The sequence below is a fragment of the Antechinus flavipes genome, chromosome 5 (genome assembly GCF_016432865.1).
Source record: "Antechinus flavipes isolate AdamAnt ecotype Samford, QLD, Australia chromosome 5, AdamAnt_v2, whole genome shotgun sequence".
Taxonomy (NCBI): Eukaryota; Metazoa; Chordata; class Mammalia; order Dasyuromorphia; family Dasyuridae; genus Antechinus; species Antechinus flavipes.
Window position 1 is genome coordinate 15,535,488 of NC_067402.1, and position 12,905 is coordinate 15,548,392.

The 12,905-nt window shown below is 40.2% G+C and overlaps 1 protein-coding gene across 4 annotated transcripts; it reads right to left on the reverse strand.

The window, feature by feature from the left end:
* Positions 1-2,860: 2,860 nt before the first annotated feature.
* HNRNPA2B1 (heterogeneous nuclear ribonucleoprotein A2/B1) lies at positions 2,861-12,253 on the reverse strand. Of its 4 annotated transcripts, XR_007947905.1 has the most exons (12): positions 12,159-12,253; positions 9,644-9,754; positions 9,370-9,516; positions 8,791-9,001; positions 8,521-8,622; positions 8,356-8,436; positions 7,805-7,867; positions 6,410-6,529; positions 6,055-6,177; positions 5,281-5,365; positions 3,800-3,880; positions 2,861-3,180 (listed from the first exon to the last, which is right to left on the reverse strand). XR_007947905.1 is itself a non-coding variant. In XM_051963495.1 (11 exons), exons 1-10 carry the CDS (start codon positions 12,210-12,212, stop codon positions 5,304-5,306), a joined length of 1,074 nt encoding a protein of 357 aa, XP_051819455.1. In that variant the 5' UTR covers positions 12,213-12,253; the 3' UTR covers positions 3,768-3,880; positions 5,281-5,303. The 4 variants fall into 4 exon arrangements, 3 of the variants coding, with proteins under 3 accessions (XP_051819455.1, XP_051819452.1, XP_051819456.1); XM_051963495.1 differs by lacking the exon at positions 2,861-3,180 and having other exon boundaries at positions 3,768-3,880; XM_051963492.1 differs by lacking the exons at positions 2,861-3,180; positions 3,800-3,880 and adding an exon at positions 4,608-5,119 and having other exon boundaries at positions 12,159-12,246.
* Positions 12,254-12,905: the final 652 nt, after the last annotated feature.

Below are 12,905 nucleotides of genomic sequence, written 5' to 3' on the forward strand. Positions count from 1 at the left end.
GATGTCCCGACTCAGCAGGGGATCCTGTGCGGCGTCATCTCCCTTCCCCTGCTCCAGTCCGCCTGACACGTCTCTCCTTGACCCAGGGATTCTATCCAGAAACGTTCTGAAGTTGTGTTAAACGGGCCTTTCTTCCTTCAGAGGATGCCCTCCCCCCCCCCCCCCCAACTCAAGATTTTGGCTGGGTTTTCTTCCCTTGACAAAACTGCGTGTTTGTCCCAGCAGTAACTGCAGGTCCTTGATCACAAGTGTGCACTAGAGATTTAGAATTACCTGACAATAATCGGGGGGAACTAAGCTTCTTGAATGAAACTATAAAGGACTTCATGTTTGATAGGAATTTTTTTTGTCCTGTGCAGTAACCAACTAGCAGATGGTGCTTGTGCGTCAGTCACTGCTCGCATTGGAGCCGGTAGCCTGGGAATCCGGAGTCGAGCTCCCTTAAACTCCTACCCCGCCTGCACGGCCTCCCAGAGTCCTCCATGAAGACCCAGTCTAGTGAGAGGGCCCCTTCTGTCCAAGGCTGAGCTCGTTTCATTTGGGAGTTTTCCCCTTGTCAACCACAAATCCAGCATTCTAATTTACTGTTAAAAGAGCCAAGTGGATCTAACCTCCTGCCTTGTGGACTTGCAGCCCTCCTTCCCCTAGCAGCCAGGGGAGATAAAGCTTTCATGACTGGTGAGGACTCCAAGTCCATCCTCCTGCCTCATTGCTCATACCTACCATCCTGCGTGCAGTCTCACCCAGGTATTCCCTTTTTTAAATCTCAAGGGTACCCCTTCTGCAGGCCCCTCCACCACTACTAAGGGCATTCAGGAAAAATGTTCCAAATGTGGCTCGGACATTTAACTGGAATGGTTGTTTGGTACATTCATTTTCTCTTGCTTGAGCCCCAAGGGCAGTAGTTGTTCAGTCCCACAGGACCCCTGGTGTGTTACGGGTCTCACCTAGGGTTACACAACTAAGTTCCTTCCAAGGCCCTGCCAACCTGCCATCCTACCATCCATCACTGCAGATGTCAAGAGATTTGATTAAAAGGGGCTGTTCTTGGCTCTACTTGAGCACCAACTCATCTGTAAACAAAGTTTGGGTCATTCAAATGAAGTTTAGGGACGACAGTAAATGTTAACTTGGAAACCCTCTTGAAAACACTACAGGGGTTATTAATCAGAAATGTTCCTCTTTCCCCAGACTAGCCAAGTTCAGCATGAACTAAGTTTCCTAAAAGGCTTTAGCTTCACTAGCACCCCTTTATCTTACCCTTTCAAAGTGTTTGATGACTCACCCTTTTCAATGTTCAATGTTCTTGAGAAGTCTTACTTTTAATAGCAACACCCACTTTTTTTTGGGGGGGGGACACGGGTCCCCTTTTATCATTTCTCGTGTCCCTCTATGAATCCTTAGTAATGCACCTCTGTAAAGCATCCCAAATGGCCCCAAAGGTAACAGACAACTCATCTTCAATGTTTGCTCAGAACCCCGTTTCAGAGACATTAAGGGGGGCCCTAGGAGAGGGTGGCAAACCAAAGGTAACATGACATTGTAGAGAGGCTATAGAAGCAGGAAGCTGGACTGCAGCAACTACAGCCAGCCGAGTCCTCAGGAAGCCAGTTCTCCTTCCAGCGTTACCACTAGGCACTTGAGTCATCCCTCACATTCAATATTAAAACCTTCGCGTCTGCCATGTGAAGAAACCAACTGCTTCTGAAGCCCAATAGCAAACTGTCAACTTGTCCAATGCCCAGGCCCGATCCCTAAAGCAGCTGCTGACAGTAAATTGTGCAAGGGCAACACAGAATTGCCAAGATTGTCTGTTCATAGTGCAAGGCTGATAGGACAATTATTACATGTGAATGGCTTTTAAAACACTTGTTAACACTTTGAATAGAAAACCCCAGAAACTCCCTGCTTGATGTTGCGACTGTTAACTTGGCTTCCTTAAAGTTCCCAAAACAAAACGCACACAAACCAAATTATATTCTGCTTTTGAGCAACATGATATATAACACATCATCTGAGTAGGTGTTAAGATCCACATTTGAAGTTCCTCCTCCAGATTAACATTTCCCTTTGAGCCAAAAGGTTAAACATCCAATCCATCGACACTGACTCAGAAGTCCTCTTGTGTAGCCATTTCCTTTTCCTTAACTTTTAAAACCATCAGTTTTATTAAACCCCATTACAGTACCATCAAGCACCCAGTCCCACATTGTGTGGTCCCTCCCAACCATTCTTTGCAGGATACCACTTTCTGTAACTCTTTGGAGAACCCTATCACCAATCGCAGTTTTCCATGATGCATTTTAAACCTAAGACCATCCCCACATGTGATTCATGTATTGTGCACGGACCCTGTATTTAGCCTTCCAAATGTCATTTTTAGCCAAGATTAGCCAAGCAGTCATCTGTGAATACCTCATCTGTACACCTTATTTCCACTCAAAACAATGCATGTTTTAGACTCATTTATAATTAACTTGGAAAAAAAAAAAACCCACTGGCGGAGAGGATAGAGTTTAAGAGCATGTTTTCCCCAAGCAAATGTAACATTTGGCAATGACAATATCCAGGTATTTTAATTTGAAGTGATTTGCAATGTTGTGTTTGAAGGTTTTAAAGGAGAAATTTTTGTTAAATTCAGAGAATTTGTTGAGAGCCAAGTAAACAGGAAAACTCATGATTTTATAAAAATATAGTAAAAAAAATTACAAGGGCAGTTATTCAGGCAAGTAAGAATCCACATTCTTGTTAAATGTGCAATTTTTAAAGGAGTAGCAGTGTTATTTTTAGACAGCTACAAGCCTATGAAATAAAAAAATGCACACATTGTGTGTGTAAGCATCACACAAAATAAAAGTACTTCGATACAAAAAATGTTTATTTTAAAAACGTTTAAAAAAGTTTTGTCTGTTCCACAAAACCTGTTTTAAAAAACACCATACAATTTTAATGCTGGCTAGGAAAGCTGAATTTTTGATGTTTACAGACAATTCTCATCACGGTAATTTGAACTGATCGTTTTGTATTATCATCCAAATACATTTCCCTTTCAACTAAAAGTGCTTTTAAAAATGAAGGCACCAACAAGAAATATATTCAGATGGTACAGAATTTCTTATTTCTTGAAGACATTCTGTGGTTGACCACTTCTTCATTAGTTACCTGCAGCAAGACACATTCCTGCCAAAGAAAAAAGAAGTATCTGAAGAGGTTTATCAATGTGTGCTCCAAAGTAGCTACCAATCATTTCAGTGGTGGTCTTAAGATTTTAGATTGACTGGTAAGAAACTAGCAACAATCTCTCGATGGTCATATCCCATCCCAGGCAATAAAGCCTAGTGTTGAATCTCACAGACCAAACTTAGTTTTCACAAGTAATCACCTTAGAAGTCCTGTAGACTTACAAATGCCCTCCACTGTCTTATGTTTAACAGTGCTACTGAAGAAGAGTGAAATGTCTGCCATGGGTTAATGCAACTGAATTTTGCTGCCTGGGATAGAGGGGGGAAAGACACATGGTTTATGTATGATACATACACACGTACTAAGACATTATATGTAACTGGAAAACTTTTATGCGTTTTTGATTATTGGGGGAAAGAAAAAAAAAACTGCTCTATGCCCTCAAATGTTTGCTCTGTTTGCTCTATGTCCTCAAAAACTGCTATATGTCCTCAAATGTTTTCTCCATTGTGACTTGAGAATCAGTGTCAAGATGGGATATCATTTGGTTTATTGAATTTTTTTTGAAGTCAACACCACTGAAGGAACCCCAAGAAAAGCTTTATTTAATGATCACCTGCTTGCCTCAGTTGTTGAGAGGTAGCACTTTACAGTCCCTGTGGCAGCAGATTATGCTTGTCCTTGGTTCATATCAATGCTAAATTCCAGCAGGGAAAAAAATGATATGTTAAAGTACCAGAGTCTTCATTATGAAGAGAAAAATAAAAGAAAAAAATGAAAACAAATGCCCTCCCCCCAAAAGCCAGAAAGCCCCCAAATGTCAATTTAAATTTTGGAAAACAGGATTCACAAAATTATTTTGAGTCGATATGGTTAACTCAAATTTATTGCTATGTTAAACTACATATGAATAATCACTATACTGACATAGTAGACTGTCATATAGTATTAGTTTATCTTTTTGGGGGGGAACAATTAAGAAAGGAAAAGTAAATAAGATCTTACCTAAAGCAGTTTAACTGAAGCTTAGAACTATTTTTCTCTACACACCCTCAGCTTTCGATGGCATCCTTCTAAAAACTATGGCAGTTTAAAGTTTTGCAGAAACACAGCCCAGTTTTAAGACCGGCTGATTTAGTAGCCGTCAAGAGTTCTCTTGTACTAGACCTGTGTCCCTGGAAGAGTACCTCGCTGGGGATATCTCCTTGCATTGAAGAAGCAGCATCTAAAAGATCTAAAAAGGTGTTTCTCTTTGCAGAGATATCCCTTCAGTTAACTAGATTACTTTTATCCTGATGAATTGCAGACAACACACTTTTTCTGATCAGCATTTAAATTTACATATGTAACAATAACTTAGCAATGGACTTAATTATATACTACCCCCTCCTTAACTTTAAAATAAAAAGTCTATAATTACACAATTTCCTTTAGAATTATTTTATTAAATCATAAATGTACAACAGCTTCTTAACTCTACACACGCACTTAAATTTTTTAAAGGAAAACGTTATGTCTTATTACACCATGATCCTGGCTAATAGCTTTTCAAAACTTTGAGAAAAATCTTAAAAAAGAAGGTTTCACATGTCACCTGAAACTTACAAATTTAACATTATCAAAGAAGGAATGCTTCTACACTCTTACAAAGACCACTAGAAAGAAACAACAATTAAAAAGCTAAGAAACTGTCTCAAAGGCATTTTTTTGTGTTTTTTGTGTTTTTTACAATCCTTCCTCCACAGTAAGGTAATGTTATTAAATAATCCAATCCATTCACAAAATGGCTCTCTGCATCTGCTCTGGTGTCTTCTGCCATATCACTGCATATTTATGCATGACTGAGATAAGAGTTTCCTTAACATTGTTATTTCGATAACCTGAAGCTGTTCTGTTACCTCTGGGCTCTCATCCTCTCCTATTTATACAGTGAAGCCTGTTTCAACAGAAGTAAAGAGTAAAAAAAAAATAGGTTATGAAATTATCCATCTAACCAGTTTTTAAAGGAAAGATAATATGAGCCTAAAAAGCTTTAACTCCTGCAGCTAGGTCTCCCAAGAGAAATAGCAATTGTAAAACTCTCAAAAATCCACTTACCCATGGCAAACAGGCAGAAGAGCTCAATAGCGGCTCCTCCCTCCATAACCCCCACTTCCTCCACTGCCTCCTGGACCATAGTTTCCTAAAATTTTTAAATAGAAAAATCTGTTTTATTATTCTTCAAACACATTTACCAGGATGTGTAGGACAACTAACATTGTAACAATGCTTGAGAGAAAAATCTCAAAAAGACAGTTTCCAACAGCTCATTACATTTAGGCATGAAAATACCCAGAGAAACTTTTCCACATATGTATCAATCCATAAAACAGCCATGGTCTATCCATAATTAGGGTTTTCAATTTTTTTTTTTTTAATTTGATGGTCATTTGAGTGCTACTGTTTAGATTATTGCAACCCTTTTTAAAAACTAAAATTAGAAAGAAATCCCTAAGAAATTACTTGGGCTAGAGCTATCGAGCAGGATTACTCTTACTAAACACGCAGGATTCTATCTGCTATAACCTGCTACCCTAACATTGGGCTGGTTTTCATGTTAAATCTCTGGTACTTGTATAATTCCTTGTCAGTGAATTGAAGATATTTTTAATCTAATTAGAGACACTCACAAGACGATGCCTTTTATATTTTCTTCATTATAATTTAGAAAATGGCAGTAGTGAGAAAAAACATTATGTAGCTGAATTACTAACGTCCACACTATACTTCATCTTAAAGGATGTCCACAATTCACATCATTTCATGCCACAAATGCCTGGTTATAAGAACAAGTGAGATCCTAATAAGAAAGGTTAAGGTTATATTCAGTACCTCCACCATATGGTCCCCCCATGTTCCTGCTACCACCAAAGTTTCCACTCTTCATTGGACCATAGTTTGAAGGTTGCTGATTATAGTTTCCAAAATCATTGTAGTTCCCACTTCCATAATTGCCTGTTAAATATCAGAGACAATTAAAAGTATAGCAACCGTGTACAATGAATTAATTTTAACATTAAAATATACTACACAACTTTAATATTTACAAGACAAACCTCAAATAACTATAACAATAGTAATACCTCTCTACACTTTTAAAATGACAATGTTAAACTCAAGTGTTAAAGTCATTTTAAATTCAAAATTCATACTTTCCCCACATAAAGTTTTCACATGAATTTATTACCTCCTCCATAGTTGTCATAACCACCTCCGTAGCCCCCACCCTGGTTGCCATAGCCAGGTCCTCCACCACCATATCCTCCTCTTCCTCCTCCATAACCAGGACTACCTCCAAAATTGCCACCTATTATAAAATAAGCCTTTCAGTAATTGCTTAATATCTTCAAAAGTCAGAACTGTTCAATCTGAGGAAGCATACCAATCTACAACAAGTGCTATTTGAGAGTGTTCTAGTTAACTTTTGCAAATCAGAAAATGTTACTATATAATTCTGTTATCTATGCTCTTGTGCATAATAGGCACCTAAGAAAAATTTCTCTTGCCCTCCAAATAAAACATCTCCCCCGTTTTGGACAGCAACTGCAGCTACCAGAAAATTTCCTAAAGGGTTTAAAAAATAAAAAAAAATTTTAAAAAAAAGGGTTGCAAGTGGAGTGGTACAGGTTCCTGGTTCCAAAAATTCTCAGCTCTGTACTTCTGCCTCAATTTTCTTGCTAGATATTGTCCATGTAAGTTTTATTTATAATTTCCAGATTCCAACTAAATCATTTCTCACTCTTTCAAATCTTAGTTTGTCCTCATAATATGGACCCTGTACTTCCATTAATAGTAAGGACAAAAGAATATTCTAAAACATAGTGATACTAAAGTTTCCTATAAAAATATTTGTAAATAAGCTCAAAATCTGATTTTCAAAGATATATTGTGTAAAAAGTCAAGATTTTAGATTAAATACTCTCATCAGGACCATTCATTTACCTTGAAAGACCCTACAGTTTTAAAAAAAAGCCTAAAATGCTAAAGATAAGACTTTCTATCAGAAATCTAACAAATGTAAATTGGGTAGAAACTATCTTGCCCCTCCCCACCCAAATCACCTCGATTATTTTGTGGGACACTAATTCCATGACATCACAGAACATGTCAAAGGAAGGAACTGCTCTAAGTTCTCTTCTCAAAAGCCATTTTAATTACCTTTTTATTCCTCTTTAAAATGTTAAATATTAACATGCAAATTCTTCTAAGAACTTGAGTTCTACCAAAGCTATGCACTGCTTAAGATTTCCTGTTCTATTTACACTTAATAAAACTGCCAGTAGAGCAAATACTGAGTATAGGAATACAAAATGTCCAACCTTCCTCACTTGTGAGGTTTTTTTTTTAAGGCACATACTAAAAAATGATTAATCTCAATTCTATCTCAATTTCTGTTGATGGGTTTTTTAAAACAATATATTTTATAACTCCTTACAACAGAATACTTACTTAGAAAAAAGGAGAATGGGAAAACCTGGTCAGATCATAGTCTACTTATAACCAATGTCACTTAAAAACCATACTAAACAAGCCAAGCCTGAGTATCCCCAACCCACCCCCAAACCACCATCTTAGAACTAACCTCCTGGTCCTCCTCCATATCCATTGTAACCATCTCCGAAACCACGACCACTTCCGTATCCATCTGTTGAAAGGGGAAAAAAGACAAACGCTTAAATAACTTTAGTGGCTACCAAATATATGGGCTGATCTCCTCTGCTAAACTTCTCTGCCTTCTTAGTCCTATTTTTATTTTTCTTAGTTTTCTAACTATGGAATCTACTGGTTAAGAACATGAATATTTTTGCATATTTAATATGAATTTGGATGCAATGTTCTTAATACTTAAATAGTAGAAATTTCTTAAGGATGTAAATTCTTTAAAAGTTTTAGTAATTTGTTTTAGATATCAATTTATCCAACTCATTCCAATAGCTACTGGGCTGAAGGGCCTTTGCAGGTCCAGATAACAGGTCATTTAAAACCGGATTTTTCTTTTCAACAAAGTACTACCACTTAGTGTGGGAAGGGAAATTCCCATTATTTAGACTGGCAACAAAGAGTTAAGTCAAAGGAAAAAAAACTGTTTATTCAATAGCTTACTTGTACCTTAAGTATTACATTTGAACTTACCAGATCCTCCTCTAAAATTGCTTCCTGGGCCTGGTCCAAAATTTCCACCGCCACCACGGGAATCCCCAAAACCAAAGTTTCCTGCAAAGAATTGCTCACATTAGAGCCAGTTTAACATATCCAGTATGGCAGTTAATCTGATGAAATGAAAAAGAGCCACACTACCTCCTCTTCCGCTCCTGGAACTCTGAACTTCCTGCATCTCTTGTCTAGATAAAGCTTTTCTTACTTCTGCGTTATGGCCATTGATGGTGTGGTATTTTTGCACTGAAACACAAATTTCAAAATTTGAGAATAGACCAGCATTCCTGCATTCTTTTAAATCTTTTTTTTTTTTTTAATTTGGAGAAAGGTTCAATGCTTTAAAAGGCAATGGGCAACAAAGCAAACTTTCCAAAGACACTACATAGAAAACAAAAGATGTAATTTACTTACATACAATTTTATCCACAGGATCATGGTCATCAAATGTAACAAAACCAAAGCCCCTTTTTTTACCAGACTGTCTATCTGTAATTATTTCAATAGTATCAATTTTCCCATATTCCTCAAAGTAATCTCTAAGGTGATGTTCCTCAGTGTCTTCTTTAATTCCACCAACAAACAGTTTCTTCACAGTAACGTGAGCACCAGGTTTTCCAGATTCCTAAAAGATAAAAAGATTTATAGAAGGCATTATTTGCAAAAGAAGTCAGCCATTGCATTTAAGGAAGTCTTTTGTGTTTCTTGCTACACAAAGTGGGGATCATTCCTTTTGTGCCTATAACCTGTAACCTTGGACTATTTGAAAGGAAGCATCAAAGTTATGTATGTACGTACACATCTACTTATACTTGTATCTACACATACCTACCAGAAGGGGAGTTGAAAACAATCTTAAAAAATCTTTCACAATCCAAGAGTTTAGTGTTAACGTATATAAAGGCAAAAGTCCATAAAAAACACGGCTGGGAAATAAAACTGGTGAAATCATAACATCATAGTTGAAATTCAGTCAAGTCAGATTCTGCTCACCTCTCTGGCTACCGCTCTTTTGGGCTCAACCACTCTTCCGTCAATTGAATGAGGTCTTGCAGACATGGCTGCATCCACTTCAGCCATAGATGAAAATGTTACAAAACCAAATCCCCTTGATCTTTTGCTTGCAGGATCCCTCATGACCTATCAAAGAGAAATCTAAATTATCCAATATTATCCAATAACACTTAAATATGAGAGTATTTTAATAGACAAATATTAAGATTTTTAAAAGTTTGTATTGGCAAGAAGGCATTCAAAGACAATTTACCACGCAGTCTGTGAGTTTCCCCCATTGTTCATAGTAGTTTCTCAAACTTTCTTCTGTCGTTTCAAAGCTTAGGCCTCCAATAAACAGTTTACGGAACTGTTCCTTTTCTCTCTGAACAAAAACAAGAAAGAGATATTCATATTCAGGTTCATATGCACTTTATATATGGCCCCTAAATGCTTACTTTCTACTTAAATCATTTGAACTTCATATGAAAGATATTTAAAGTTACACGTACTATTCATGTTTCTGTAGTGTTCAATCTAACACTAAGGCAACTTAAGAGCTTAGTATTACCATCTCCTGTCTGCCCCCTAGTGCTGGTTCCAAGAATCCAACATGGGACAAATAGGCGCCACACAAATGAACTTTCAGGCCACTTTCCATTACTCAAAAGTGGTAAACCAGTTTATAGTAAGGAAAAGTAATCTTTAAAAATTTTTCACATTTCTTTAACAGCACTTTAACAAGCCCAATTGCTTAAGTGTCTTAACTAGCTTATCCATTTAATCTGTATAATTAAAAAGCTTGCTGGCTGAAGTTTCAACAAACCACTAGCACCTTCACACTTCATAGTATCACTCCTGGAAAATTAAGTTATAGGAACCCTAAATCACGTTTGCCTCCTTAAATATAGAGCTCTTTACATCTTCCCAAAACCTAGCATACTCTCATTTGACCCTAATTAAACCGCAAAGTAAAATGCATGTTATTAATACTATATTACAGATTTAGAAATTTAGGCAGAATATAGCTGCAGTCAGTATGTAAGATGGGATTGAAAACAGTTTTAGTTGGATACTCGAAGTTAAACGTAGCAGAATTCTGCTCTAATAAAAAAGATCACCTAAAGACTTAAAATGGCTCACATTGTGTGCACCCAAAATAGGTAAAATTTATTAAAATGTAAAAAAAAAAAATTTTTCATTTTTAAGTTAAGTAGGCATTGTTTACAGACATGCTATTTATAATAACATGTTCCAATTACAATCTCAAAAGACAAACAGATCATAGGGAATTAGTGCTTCCAAAGTCTCAAAGGTTCAGATCCAGGGCTTTAAGTTTGCTTTGTTGCCCATTGCCTTTTAAAGCACTGAACTTGCTTCCAAATTAAAAAAAAAAAAATAGATTGCTTTAAAAATGCAATGTCAATTATTTGTGCAAAAACTAATTTCTGACAGAGAAAACTTAATAGAAATTATGTAGATGTTTTCCTCAAGTCAAGTCTTCTAATAATCCAAGCAGCATAGTAAATTCAAAGCTAAGTACAATTTTAAATAAGCTGTTGCGATCTCTTATTGTTCACATAAATGGGGGAAGTCATTTAAAACTTATCTAGGCTTATTTTGAAATATGCACAAATGTCAGTATCTAGCTTTTGAACTTCCTTTCCAACTTCTTAAGAGATTCCAAGCACGTTAACTTCCATTTTGTTCTCATTTATGCAAAATTTCTACTTTTGAATGCAAAGCTTTTAAAAATTATATTTTAATGTCCAACAAGATTTTTAGTCCTTTCAGATGCTTAAGTTCATTCTTAATGGCTAAATCGTGAAGGAAAAAACTAAACCCGCCATGATTAAGAGCATGGCCACGTGGTATATAAGAAAGAAAGAACAGGAAGATGGAGAGGCCAGTTTCGCCCTCCTTTTCTGGCGTGACCTTGGCCAAGAAGTTCTCTGGGTTGTAGAAGTAAAGCTCTCTTGAATTTCAATGGCTTTACAGGATTACACTGTATGATCCCAGATTGTAGAATGACTAAACGCCACAGACTTGCAGGTTCTTGCAGCAAATACCCCAAACTAATTTATTAATCGCGGGCTGTTATGTGGCACACGGTAGTTCAAAAGCCTGCCTCATTTTGTACCAAGAAGCATAAAAGGGGGTTTTATCCTGGTAGCGCAGAACTTCAGTCTAAAAATAAGCGGCCTCTACTGCCCTGCCAGCTCAGCGTTCTTTTAAAGGCTACTCGGATGGTTACACTTTGCCCCGTAGCGCTAAAGATTAAAGGGATTTGTGCTTCTGAGTTTTTGCAGAAAAATAATTCTTCAAGCATCCCATCAAGAATTTGGGAGGAAAGGATGCGATCTAGTAAGATTAACTACCATAGGGCAGAGGCTCGGATTTTGCCTTGGAAGCGTTCGAGGGGCCGCCTCCAGGCTGGGCCGGCCAGGACTTCATTTAGTTACCCCATAAGGCCGCTGATCCGGCTCCGCAGGCCCTCCCCTTCTCCCTGGGCTCCCGGCCCTTCTCAAGGGGCCTCCGGGCTAACAGCTCAGTCCCACAGGGGCTAGATGCGGGTCCCCGGGGCCCGGCTCCTGCGTGTGCAGCAAGAAACTGCGAAGCGGCTCAGCCTGAGCCGCCCCACCCCCCCCTTTGTACATTACCGACCACGTGGTCCCGCGCGGGAGGGAGCAGAAGAGCGGGGGATGGGCCCGGATGGCGCAGCAGCTTTTCCAGGACACCCCCCACCCTTCCCCCTCCCCCCCAAGCCCTGCCCGCACCCCCCCACTCACGCCAGGGTCCCTGGCGGCCGCCCTCCCCCCGCGCTCCGAGGGCAACGGCGCCATTTCGCGGGAAGGTCGCGGCAGCCGCAGAGCCGGACAAGACGACAGGGGGGAAGCGGGCCCGGGCCGGGGACGGCGGGGAGCGCGCGCACGAAGCCGAGCCCAAGCCCCAAGGCCGGACCGAGCCCAAGGCAACAACTGCGGCCGGAGCAGCGATGGCAGTGCGGGCGACAGAGCTCGGGAAAATGGCGGCGTTGGCGCTGGGCGCGGCGTCGGGAGCGCGCCGCGGGGCCGCGCCTTTTTCCCCCCCACCCCACCCCCCACTCCCGGCCGCCGCCGCCCAAACGGCCAGGCCTAGCGCGGGAAGCCAGCGGGTCGAGCCCGACCAAGGGCCCACGGCGGCCGCGGGGGGCCTTTCCAAAGGCCGGGGTCCGCAGGAACCACTCTCTCACCGAGCCCAGCCGCCCCTCCCCCACTCTCGCCGCGCGGAGACAAATGGCGCCTGCGACTGGATGGGGGGGAGGCGGGGGCCGCCCTGTCTCCAGGCCGGACCTTCAAAGAGCCCTAGTTCCACTACCCTACCCCCGTCCCCTCCCGGGCTCACCTCCATGGCGGAGTCGGTCGCCTCAGGCCGGGGCCCCGCAGCCGAGCGAGATGAGAGGGATCTCCGCGGACGGGCGCGAACCGGACTCGTCCTGGCGCCGGTGAGGGGCTGCCGTGCCGCGGCCCGGGAAACCACACCGCCGCCGGCCGCTG